This window comes from Octodon degus, unplaced genomic scaffold, assembly GCF_000260255.1.
Source record: "Octodon degus isolate 3935 unplaced genomic scaffold, OctDeg1.0 scaffold00089, whole genome shotgun sequence".
Lineage (NCBI taxonomy): Eukaryota > Metazoa > Chordata > Mammalia > Rodentia > Octodontidae > Octodon > Octodon degus.
This window is the reverse complement of record NW_004524665.1, coordinates 2,632,970-2,644,986: the sequence shown is the minus strand read 5'-3', so window position 1 is coordinate 2,644,986 and position 12,017 is coordinate 2,632,970. Positions and strand designations below refer to the sequence as shown.

Sequence of the window (12,017 nt, the reverse complement as noted above, 5' to 3'; positions counted from 1 at the left end):
GCATGTGGTGCTGGGGGATAGAACTGCGGTCCCTGTGCTTTGCTAAGCTTGTTCTAAGTAGGTGCTTTAGACCACTGAGCCATCTCACCAGCCCCCTAGCATTTTTTTTAAAGCAAAAACCCCACCTTTATATTATGCCAACATGAGAAGTTAGAGACAGACAGTGCAAGCCCCGCCCAGACATCTTCAGACTGACAATACCTGGGTTCCGATGTGTTCCCTGGCACAGGCTGCACTCTTCATCAGAATCCGCCGCTAATCATATACGCCAGCACTCAGGAGCAGGACAATTCCAGGAGGGCCTTCTAAGTGACCAGGACCAGGTCCAGGGGCACCAGGGCATGCTGGTGCCCCGACGTAGGGTGTCAGGAGTATCCTACAGGCATCTAGTAAGACCTGGGGTCACACGGGTTCAGGACCACAGGGGCCCAGGCTTTCTCTGGCCCCTACTGTGTGGCCTGAACATATCTTTTCTGTTATTAAATTGGGGTCCAGGTTTGAGGCCTGTGGGTTTGCTGGAGAAATCAAGTGTGTTTCTCTGGACCCTTCTGGAGATTTTTTTTTTTTTTTGGTGGAACTGGGGATTGAACTCAAGCCCTGGTGCTTGCCAGGCAAGCACTTATTCTACTGAGCTATCTCCCCAGCCTTTTTTTTTTTTTTTTTTTTTTTTTTTTTTTTTTTTTTTTTTTTTTTTTTAAGATAGGCTCTTGCTGTGTAGTTCTGGCTGGCCTTGAGCTCCCTTTGTAGTCCTGGCTGGTCTTGAATTCACAACCATCATCCTCCTGGAGAGTCTGAGCAGGCCACCATTTCCTGTGTTGACCCTGCAAGAGTTAGGCAGGAAGTGAGATAAAAGGCATCAATAGTTAAGAAAGAAGCCCTCCAGGCACAGTACATTTAATGCAAACTAGCCTCTATTTCTAGAACAGGGCTTACAGCATTCTGGGGTGCCCGGCCCAGGGCCCAACCCACCAGGAAAGGAAATAGCCTTTAAAAGCCTTTTGCAGTGGGCTGGGACCTTAGCACTTACTCTTGTAAACTTTTCTCAGTTTCTGACATGATTAGGGTCACCGAGGAAGACATTTATTTTGCAATCCCAAAGTAACTTCTCAGATAACTGGCTGATGAGCATCATAATCACCGTCATTCTGCCCAAGTCACTCTGGGGCCATGTCTCTGTGACACTGGCCCCTCGCTTGCTTGAAGGCGTAACTCTATGTGCACTCAATAAACTCTACCTGCACTGTTGCCCACAGTCTGGGTGTCATGACTGAATTCTTTCATCGAGGGACAGGGAAAGTGACTGACCAGTTCCTCACGGCTATGGGACTGACTTGCTGGTGACACAAGACCACGACCACCATTATCTCCCCTCAGCCTTGTGGCATTGCTGAGAGACACCTGTCATCTTTGTCATTTCAGTGGGCTGGGAGCATAAAGGGACTTTTGCAAGGTCACACAGCCAGCTCTATGTTGATAGGTTTTCGATGGTGTCGCAGCAGAGAAGCAGGCAGAAGGAAAAAGGGAAAGGGGCTTCATTGTCTTGGAGGACACCGAGAGAATCTCGGGAAGATAAGGAAGTCTCTGGAATGAAGCAAAGGGAGGCTGAGGCTTTTATGGTCTGTTGCCAGGGCTGGGGTTTGAGGGGATGTGTAGATACACCTGAGGAGCGGATTGGGGTCTTCCTGAGGTGGCGGGAAAGGTGAAAGGAAATTGCACCCTGGGCTGAGCTGGAGAAGGGGGAGGTGGTCTCGGGGAGGATAAGATGTTGTTTTAAGGGCTTCAGCCATATTAGATGACCACCATAATAATTCAGCAGTTCATACTAGGGCCATGTCCTATCATATATCACCATCAGAAGGGAGACTCTGCCCAGGTCTTAAGACTCTGAAGCCTGTTACAGCTGGGTATCCTGGGTCCCTCTGCATTTCCATAGGGCCTCTGTGAATAAAACCAGGCCTGGGGACTCGGGATGTGTGGACACCTGGGCCCTCAGTTTGTGACTCGCCTCAGGCGATGTGGTCTCTGACAAGCCCCCTTCTGTCCCCATCCTTTTTGCACTCTGAATACCTCCTACAGGTACACAACAAGCTTTGGCTATAGTGTGCAAAGCTCTGTGTGTGTGTGTGTGTGTGTGTGTGTGTGTGTGTGTGTGTGTAGCATGATACCCCACACTGCCCTGGCCACTGCCTTCTGGAGCAGACCCCCTCTGAGGGCTGGGTGAGGGCAGCTCCAAGGGCTGAGGGGTTCACTGGGCACCCTAGTCCTCCCCCGGGGCCCTCCCCCAGGGCCCTGGGGATGTAGCCCTGTACTTCCCACGCTCGGGGCTGCACTGTTTACACAGAGTTCCTGGGAAGCCAGCTGGGGTGGCCCCTCCGCCTCTCCTGGTTCCCAAGCCTAGACTGTGACTCATGAGTGCGGGGCAGGCAGCGCCCAGGACCGCGGACTGGACAGTCCCTATTCGTGACAGCTGGCTGCAGGCTACCCTACACTGCAGCTTTGCCTTCATATCTCACGCTATCTGTAAGGGCTCTCAGCCCACTCTACAAGAAGGCAACTGAGGCACACAGCTTTTGGTTCTGTTCCTTTTTGTTGCTGTTGTTTGTTTTCCCGTAACTGGGGATTGAACTCAGGCCCTTGCACTTGCCAGGAAAGTGCTTATTCCACTGAGCCACTGTTTCATGTTTTTGAGACCAGGTGTGACTAGGCAGCCCAAGCTGACCCTGAACTTGGGATCTTCCTGCCTCAGACTCCGGAAGGCTGGGGGCCAAGGCTGGCCATCAGCCTGAAGCTTTGTCCTGACCCCTACACCTCCTTGGGGGTGCTTCTGGGGCTCCCACTCTCTGAGTGGTCAGAGGTCTTGGGAACCAGCGTTCAGGCCTGTGCCCCCACCCCCGCGCCTCCCAGGGTGCCCTGTGGCTTTGTTGTGGTGCCCTCCAGCAGGGGCGCGGGCACAGGCAGTGAACGGGCAGGGTGGTGCCGGCTGCACCTAGCGGCCTCCCTTGTAGGAAGGGAGCCCAGGGCCATCTGAGGGCAGGAGCTACAGGGGCTGAGGTCGGGGGCCAGAGGAGGGGACACCAGAGGGGAGGAGCTGGGTCTCGGCCAGGCCAGACTCTGGGGTTCTTTGTCCGGAAAGAGGATGGAGGGACGGGTGTGGGGTTTGCCTGGAGTCCGGGGCCTGCAGGAGATACGCATGACATCGGCCACCCCGGGGCCGGGGCAGTGATTCGGAGGCGCGGCTGAGACAAGGGGTGAGGACCGTGGGAGCCTGGGCTCCTCGTTGCCCCTTGGCGGCGACAAGTGCTGGCTGCACCGCGCTCAGCCGCTGGCGCGCGGGCTCGGCTAGAAGACTGGGGAGACAGACGGCATGGTAGGAGGGCGACGCCGCGACAGCCGGGGGGGGGGGCAGAGTGGGTCTCTCGGGGCCTCGTCGGCCCTGGAGCATTTCTGTCATTTCCCGCGTGGGTCGCCCCTCGGGATCCTGGGTGGGGATGAGGGGGTGACTCCAGGAGAGGAAAGGGAGCCCCAGAGCTGACAGGCAGGAGGATCGCCGCTGGGAGTCTAGCCTGGCCTGCAGAGCGAGACCCTGCCTCAAAAACAGACTGAAAAAAAAAAAAAAAAAAAAAATAGAGCGAGCCCCCGAGGGCACAGAAGACAGCCAACCTAACTTTTGGGTGAAGCATCATCGTTTTTAGCTCTCCTCTGCCTCACTGACCCCCACCCGACCCAGTCTCTGCCCAGGGTGGTGACCAGACCCTCGGAGGCCAGCGGGCACCTCGCCCTTGGTGTGCGCCTGGAGCTTGGTCCTCCTGCGCAAGAACCGGCCTGAGAAGTCACCCCAGTAGAAGTCATACAGCCTGGAGTCCCAAGCCTGGAGCTGCTTCCATGGGACGATTCTGAACACCCATCATCCCAGCACTCCGGAAGGCTGAGGCAGGAGGATCACGAGTTTGAACCCAGCCTGGGCAACCTAATGCCTTAGTGAGACCCGGCCTGAAAATAAAAAGGGCTGGGGATGAAGTTGGGTGTGCAGGCCGCGGGTTAAATGCTCAGCGCCTTTCTCTCCCCCCCACCATGCTCAGCACCTTTCTCTCTCTCTCTCTCTCTCTCTCTCTCTCTCTCTCTCTCTCTCTCACACACACACACACACACACACACACACGAAAAGGAAAAAAGAAAGGCCACATGTATGTTTCCGACTACTGCACTTTCTAGTGCGCGGCAGAGTTCCTTCTTCTGGTGGCTCGTGTGATCATGGTCCCTTCCGTCCCCCCTCGGTTTGATGAGCCAGGACATAGCCCAGGTTCCTCAGGCGACTTTTCTGGGCCTTTTTGCAGCCTCCTTTCTGCCCCGACTGCCCCGTGCCCCTGGGAGACCCGGCCCCCACACCCTGCAATGGCAGTGAGCCCACGGTGGACTTTGACCCTGAGGACCTGAACCTGACCAACGAGGCCCTGAGACTCAAGTACCTAGGGCCGCGACGGACGGAGCTGTTCGCGCCCGTGTGTGCCGCGTACTTGCTCATCTTCGTGGTGGGCACGGCGGGCAACGTGATGACCTGCACGGTCATCCTACGCCGCAGGGCCATGCGCACGCCCACCAACCTCTACTTGCTCAGCCTAGCCACAGCCGACCTGCTGCTGCTGCTGCTGGGGCTGCCCCTGGAGCTCTACGAGCTGGCCCGCAGCTACCCCTTTCCGCTGGGCAGCGGGGGCTGCAGCTTCCGCACGCTGCTCTTCGAGACTGTGTGTCTGGCGTCGGTGCTCACCGTCACCTCTCTGAGCGTGGAGCGCTATGTGGCGGTGGTGCGCCCCCTGCAGGCCAGGGCCGGGGTGACGCGCGCCCGCGTGCGTCGCGTGCTCGCGCTCCTCTGGGGCCTGGCGGTGCTCTGCTCGGTGCCCAACACCAGCCTGCACGGCCTGCAGCAGCTGCAGGTGCCCTGCCGCGGCACGGTGCCTGACACGGCCGTGTGCACGCTCGTCCGCTCCCGGGTTGTCTACAGCCTAGTGGTGCAAGGCACGGCGCTGCTTTTCTTCTGCCTGCCCCTGGGAGCCATTAGTGTGCTCTACCTTCGAGTTGGACTGAGGCTGCAACACCATGGGCGGCTGCCTGACAGGGGCCGCACGCCGGTGACCAAGATGCTGGGTAAGTGTCACTGCAGGAAGAGGCTGATCTAGGTACTGGGTGTGGGATTGAGCTCCAAGGGCTGTAGGTGTTCATAAAACGCCGCATGGCTTAGAGAACTCTGTATGTGTGTGTGCGTGCACGCATGTGTGCACACGTGTCTGTCCCAACGTGTATGTAGACCCTTTTATTTTTATTTTTTTGAGACAGGGTCTTGCTATGCTGAAGTTCAGGCTGGCCTCAAACTCACAATGATCCTCCTGCCTTAGCCTCCTGAGTGCTGGGATTAAGACATGTGCCACCATGCCCAGTTTGCAATGTAGACCGTTTTTGATTTTTTTTTGGGGGGGGCAGGGGGGAAGGATCTACAGGATGTTCAAGGTCTCGTCTGTCCCAAGAGCTGGGATTACAGGCATGCGCCATCACGCCCATCTCAGCGAGCCACAGGGGGCGGGGCCGGGATCCAACTCCTGGCCCCTGTGCTTTAATCTGTTGAGCTATTTGGCTGGTCCTGTACACCTTTTATTTTCATGTCTTTTGGGTTTTTTATTTGTTTTTGGGTTTTTTTATTTAAAATTTTTTTTAAAAAAATAATTTTTTGGGGCTGGGGAGATGGCTCAGTAGAATAAGTGCTTGCCTGGCAAGTACAGGGTCTTGAGTTCAATCCCTGGTTCTGAAAATAAATAAATAAATAAATAAATAAAATAATTTTTGTTTATTTGGCAGTATCAGGACCTTGTGCTTGCCAGGCAAGCACTTATTGCACTGAGCTATCTTCCGGGCCCCATTTTTGGTCTTTTTTTTTTTCTGGCACTTGCACTTGCCAGGGAAGCACTTATTCCACTGAGCCATCCCCAGCCCTGCTTTTTTTTTTTTAATATTTATTATTTTTATTTATTACATTTATTTAGTGTGTGTGTGTGTGTGTGTGTGTGTGCGCGGCCAGCTCAGCCCACCAGGGGGCAGGGCTGGCTGGCATGTGGTGCTGGGGGATCGAACCGTGGTCCCTGTGCTTTGCCAAGCTTGTTTCAAGTAGGTGCTTTAGACCACTGAGCCATCTCTCCAGCCCCCAGCCCTGCTTTTTTGAGACAGGATTTGACTATGTATTTCAGGTTGGCCTTGAATTCACTTTGTACCTCAGACTGGCCTTGAACTCACAGGGATCCTCCTGCCTCAGCTTCCCAAGTGCTAGGATGTGTGGTGAGTTCCACCATGCCTGGACATTGGGCCCTTTTAGATGACGTTCCCAGCAGTTTACACCAGAGATAAACATTAAGGGCTGTCTTAGTAACTTCCTTGTTGCTAGGGCCCAACAAGACCTTACACCCACAATGTGGAGGAGTACAAGTATCTCTTGGCTCCTGTTTTTCGAAATTTCTGTTCATGTTCTGCAGGCTTAAACACAGTGGCCTGGCAGGAGGGCTGGGCAAGGGACCACTGCTGGGGGCGGGGAGCCAGGGAGATGAGCCTCAGGGTGCAACCTGGTGACCCAGACTGGCTCCAGTGGCTGTTATGGTCAGAACCCAAGAGCCAATGCTCACAAGCCCCACGTCCAGGAGAGGCGTAGGGTCCTTGGCTCAGTGCAGCATGGGCTGTGTTGTCTGCAAGGTCCTTTGTTCAGAGTTAGTAAGAATCCACAACAGCAATAGAGGAGCATTAAACCCAGCCCAGAGCCTTCCAGAACTGGGGACCTTTCCCCATGAGCACAGCTTGCATGGCCACAAAGCTGACCTATGCCTAGGAAGGGCTGTGGGAACAGGGACCTGGACCCTCCAGGATGGCTGCCCACCTCCCAACTCTAAGTACCACTGTGCACAGGCTGTAAGCAACATTGTTCACAAGACACCTGGGATTCCGAGGCAAACCATGCTGGGGGCGGGCTCAGATGGGAAGACACTGCAGGGCGAGGAAGGTGAGCTGGAGATCCAGGCGACTAGAAACTCAGCCAACGAGGTATGGTAGCACACACCTGTCATCCCAGGCCTCGGGAGGCTGAGGCAGGAGGATCTCTGTGAGTTCCAGGCCAGCCTGGGTAACATAGTGAGTTCAAGGCCAGCCTGAGCTGCACAGTGACACCCTGTCTCAAAAACAACATCAGGGGTCGGGGAGATGACTCAGTAGAATAAGCGCTTCCCTGGCAAGCGCAAGGGTCTGAGTTCAATCCCTGGTTCTGCCAAAAAAAAACCCAACCACATCAAAAGTTATTCAGTGGGGTTGAGGTTACTGGGTGTGGACCAGGGGCCAGGAACCAGGGCAGGTATTGGGGGGGGGGTGTGTGTGTGTGTGTGTGTGTGTGTGTGTGTGAATGCATGTGTCTCTGAGCCTGCCCCATCTCCTCTGTTCTTATGCATCAACAAGCATGGCCCAGTGGCACCCACAGGGGACCTTAGTCCCCCGTCGCTTCCACTAGGAGATTGGCTGCACTGAGAGCCCCACTTCCAAACTCCATGGGAGGGGACCATATCAGGCCAGCAGGTCCCATGAACTGTGGTCAGGGCGAGGCAGGCCAGGCAAGTTTCTAGATCCTTCTTGGTGGGTGACAGTTAGTGGCCCAGGAGGAGCTAGGAAGCAGGAAAGGCCCTGTGCCTACCCAAGTACCTTCTGTGTCATATAGTTGTGCTGGTTGTGGTGTTTGCCATCAGCTGGGCCCCATTCCATGCTGACCGCCTCCTGTGGAGCTTCGTGTCGCAGTGGACAGAGGACCTGCTGGTGACCTTCCAGCATGTGCACGTAGTGTCCGGTGTCCTCTTCTACCTCGGCTCGGCTGCCAACCCTGTGCTCTACAGTCTGCTGTCCAGCCGCTTCCAGGAGAGCTTCCGGGAGGCCCTGGGCCTCGGGTCCCAGAGCCGCCACCTCCGGGCCCGCGGCAGCGCCTACATCCTCAGCAGGGTGACAACGGGCAGTAGCGTGTGTGCCTAGCCCCAGGCTGAGATCCGTGGCCCCCAAGGGACAGGGAGAGGGACCGTTACATGCAAGAGCTCTCTGCAGCCTAGCAGCTGCCTGTACAGCTCCTCCTCATTCTTCTCTTCCTTTTCCAAGACCTCAGCCTGAAGGTTGTGCCTAGCACTCCAGGGACCCTGTTCCTGTGCCTTTGAAATCAAAGGGAAACAGCAATTTGAGTGGCCCTGGGCATGCAGGACCCAGCCTGTTGGCTGTCTTGCCCTGTGCCTTGTGTCCTAGCCCCTGCTAAAGGTGTCCCCTGCAGACCTGAGGCCGGAGCAGACTGCTGGTGGCAGAAGGCCCTGGGCACCCTGGGGACCTAGCTCTGACCCCAGCCTACTGCCACCTCTGAGTCACGGGGTGCCCAGCAGCTACCCTGCCTTGCAGGGCTTTGGCTCCTGGTCTGTCCAGCAGAAGGCAAGCGGATGTCCAGGTCACACTGGGCCACCTGCCTCAGTCCTCTGAGTGCACACTGGTCAATGCTTAATGGCCTCACCCTGGCCCAAGATGGGCAGGACCCTCCACCCCTTACCACAGCCAGCTGGCCATGGACCTGAAGGCAAGAGACAGAGCCAGCCATGGCCAGGAGGGATCTTCTGGGACCTCCAGGAAACTCCAACCCCTCCAGTCAGGGTTCAAGTAGTGGGTAAAACTGTCCTGTGGCAAGTCCTGGGATCCTGTCCTCAGAGAAGGACCCAGCATCATAGGTGGGGTCGCAGGGTGACCTCAGTTGTCTGTCTTGGCTCTGCTGTAGTGACCTGTGAGTTCAGCCACTGCTTCTTAGCCAGGAAGCGAAGTAGATGGCACAGGGTCACTGAAAATGTCCCTTACTCAATTGGACAAAGAATACAGAGCTTGGGATAGCAAATGTGGCAAGTGAAAATAATCCAATATGAAAGTAGTTTTTATGGTGACAAGTGGGAAGTTGTTTACATGTTTGTTTGTTTTTTTGTTTGTTTGTTTGTTTTGTTTTGTTTTGTTTCTGGTACCAGGGATTGAACTCAGGGCCTTGCTCTTGCCAGGCAAGTGCTTATTCTACTTAGCTATCTCCCCGGCCCTTACGTTTTTGTTTTGCATGATGAAAATTTCTGGAGACTGCTGGCACAACCATGTGAATATACTTCAAATAATAAACTGTCCACTCAAAGGCTGAGATGGTAAATTTTATGTCCTGTATGTTTTACCAGTTTTTCATCTCAAAGAACTAATATATGGGTCAGGGAGATGGCTCAGTAGAATAAGTGCTTGCCTGGCAAGCGCAAGAGCCTGAGTTCAATCTTTGGTTCCACAAAAAAAAAAAAAAAAAAAGAACTAAGGTCAGAATAAGTGGTGTCTCAGTTGCTTTTCCTGCTGTTGAGACACCTACCAAGCACACAGCAATAGAGGACAGTCTACTTTGGCTTAGAGTGTGCAGGGGTTTCAGTCCACAGGCAGCTGGCTCCCAGGCAAAGCGGCCCGGCAGAGGGGAGAGGGCACATGCATGGGAGACGGTAACCCCACCCTCAGGAGGCTGAGGCAAGAGGGTTGCTGCAAGTGCAAGGACATCCTGGGCTACATAGTGACACTTGCCTCAAAAGACAAACCAAAGGGCTGGGGATATAGCTCAGTGGTATAAGTGCCTGCCTGGTAACCACAAAGTATTGAGTTCAATCTTCAGTTCCATAAATAAAGTAAAATAATCATACTTAGCTATTTAAAAAAAGGGGGGGGGCTGGTGAGATGGCTCAGTGGTCTAAAGCACCTACTCAGAACAAGCTTAGCAAAGCACAGGGACCGCGGTTCAATCCCCCAGCACCACATGCCAGCCAGCCCCGCCCCCTGGTGGGCTGAGCTGGCCACACACACACACACACACACACACACACAAATAAATAAATTTTTTAAAAAATATATTAAAAAAAAAAAAAACCCAGGGGCCAGGGAGATGGCTCAGTAGGATATGCGCTTGACTGGCGAACGCAAGGATCTGAGTTTAATCACTGGTTCCGCAAAAACAAAACAAAACAAAAACCCAAAACAAAAGCAAATCCAAGTGTAGCCCACTGCTATCCTCCCCAGCTGTCTTCTATTTTAGGAAATCTTAACAAAAGCAGGGAGAATACAAACACAGGTAACTTCCTCTCAAATTAACACTCTAGCAGTGGGAGTTGGCCCCCATATTGAGTGGGAGACCATTTCCAGCTGTCTGCTGCACCCTGTGACATGCAGGAAGCCCAATGGCTGCAAAGGGCACTGGGCCTCAAGCTCTCATCATGGGACACAGGAGGCAGGGGAAGTGGACAGCGGCACACGGCCTCAGCAGTCTTCCTGTGGACACCAAACCTGAATCTCATGAGTCCTCCAGACCATAGCGTAGGGGCTCGAAGGGTGGCCGCATATGGTCAAGACACCACAGGTGCTGACCACATCCAGAGTAAGGACGGTATCTCCAGGCCAAGTCACCTGATATCGTCAACAAATAAATGACATTTTTTTAAAAATTTAATTTATTTATTTATGTGTGTGTGTGTGTGTGTGTGTGTGTGTGTGTGGCCAGCTCAGCCCACCAAGCGCAAGGGTCTGAGTTCAATCCCTGGTTCTGCCAAAAAAAAAAAAAAAAAAAAAAAAAAAAAAAAAAAAACAAACAGCAGTATCAACCAACTACAATGTACAGAAATTTTTTGAATCCTAATTTAAACAAATCAAGGAGACATTTTTTTTTTCTTTTTTGCGGAACCCGGGATTGAATTTAGACCTTTGCGCTTGCCAGGGAAGTGCTTATTCTACTGAGAATCTCTCCCGCCCCAACAAGACATTTTGAGACATAAAATTAACAGATTTGATAGATTATATCAAAAGTCCAGGGGCTGGTGAGATGGCTCAGTGGTCTAAAGCACCTACTTATACTTAGAACAAGCTTAGAAAAGCGCAGGGACCTCGGTTCAATCCCCCAGCACCACATGCCAGCCAGCCCTGCCCCCTGGTGGGCTGAGCTGGCCACACACACAGACACACACACACACACACACACACACACACACACACACACAAATAAATAAACAAAATTAAAAAAAAAATCCATAATGAAGTATTTTCAGGTGAAATAAAATGGTGCCTAGGATTCACCTGCAAACAGTGAAGCCAAAAGGAAGAGGAGAGCGGACACAGGGATAGACAAACCAGGGGCCCAGGTCTGTCATCCAGCTTCTCAGGGGCTGAGGCAGGAGGACCCCAAGTTCAAGCACAGCCTTGGAAACTGAGTGAGATTCTAGCTCAGAATAAAAAATAAAACGGGTGGGGCCAGGGAGATGGCTCAGTGGAATAAGCGCTTCCCTGGCAAGTGCAAGGGCCTGAGTTCAATCCCCAGTTTCACAAATAAATAAATAAATAAATAAATAAATAAAAAAATAAAAATAAAATAAAAAATAAAAAGGGCAGGAGACATAGCTCAGTGTACAGCTGTCATATGTTTGATCCCCAGTACTAAAAACAAAACTGTGGGGGAAATCTCTATACATTCCCTCCACTTCCACAAAAGATGTGTTTGAAATAGCCCATGATACAATGCTTCAACAAAGATTTATGTAATGTCCCTCTGCAAGCCTGCAAGCTCTCTCTCAGTAAGAGCAATTCCTCAAGTATGGAATGAGAATTTCACTTTTTATGGCAACTGCCAAATTTCTTTCCTGGTGTTTGTAACACTATGTTTTCACTGCTTTTCCCACCAACTCAAAACATGTTTTCGTTTTATGTTTTAATTTCTGTCACTCTGATGAGTGGGGTGAATCACACACAATTGTGATTTTTTTTGTGGAACTAGGGATTGAACTTAGGCTATTGAGTTTGCCAGGGAAGCACTTATTCCACTGAGTCACCTCCTGGGCCCTGTGATTTTTTTTTTTTAATGTGAAAAGCTCTTTATAATTCAATCCATAATTCTAAATAATCACCTCACTCACAAGTCAGTAAAAAAAAAA

At 52.6% G+C, this 12,017-nt stretch overlaps 1 protein-coding gene across 1 annotated transcript in view; it reads left to right on the top strand.

The window, feature by feature from the left end:
* Positions 1 to 8,040, top strand: part of Nmur1 (neuromedin U receptor 1) — a 17,274-nt gene extending 9,234 nt beyond the window's left edge. Inside the window, exons 2-3 of the mRNA XM_004637392.1 lie at positions 4,335 to 5,142; positions 7,736 to 8,040. Of these exons, the coding sequence (XP_004637449.1) occupies positions 4,335 to 5,142; positions 7,736 to 8,040 (1,113 nt within the window). The remainder of the gene's footprint in view (positions 1 to 4,334; positions 5,143 to 7,735) is intronic.
* The last annotated feature ends 3,977 nt before the right edge of the window (positions 8,041 to 12,017 follow it).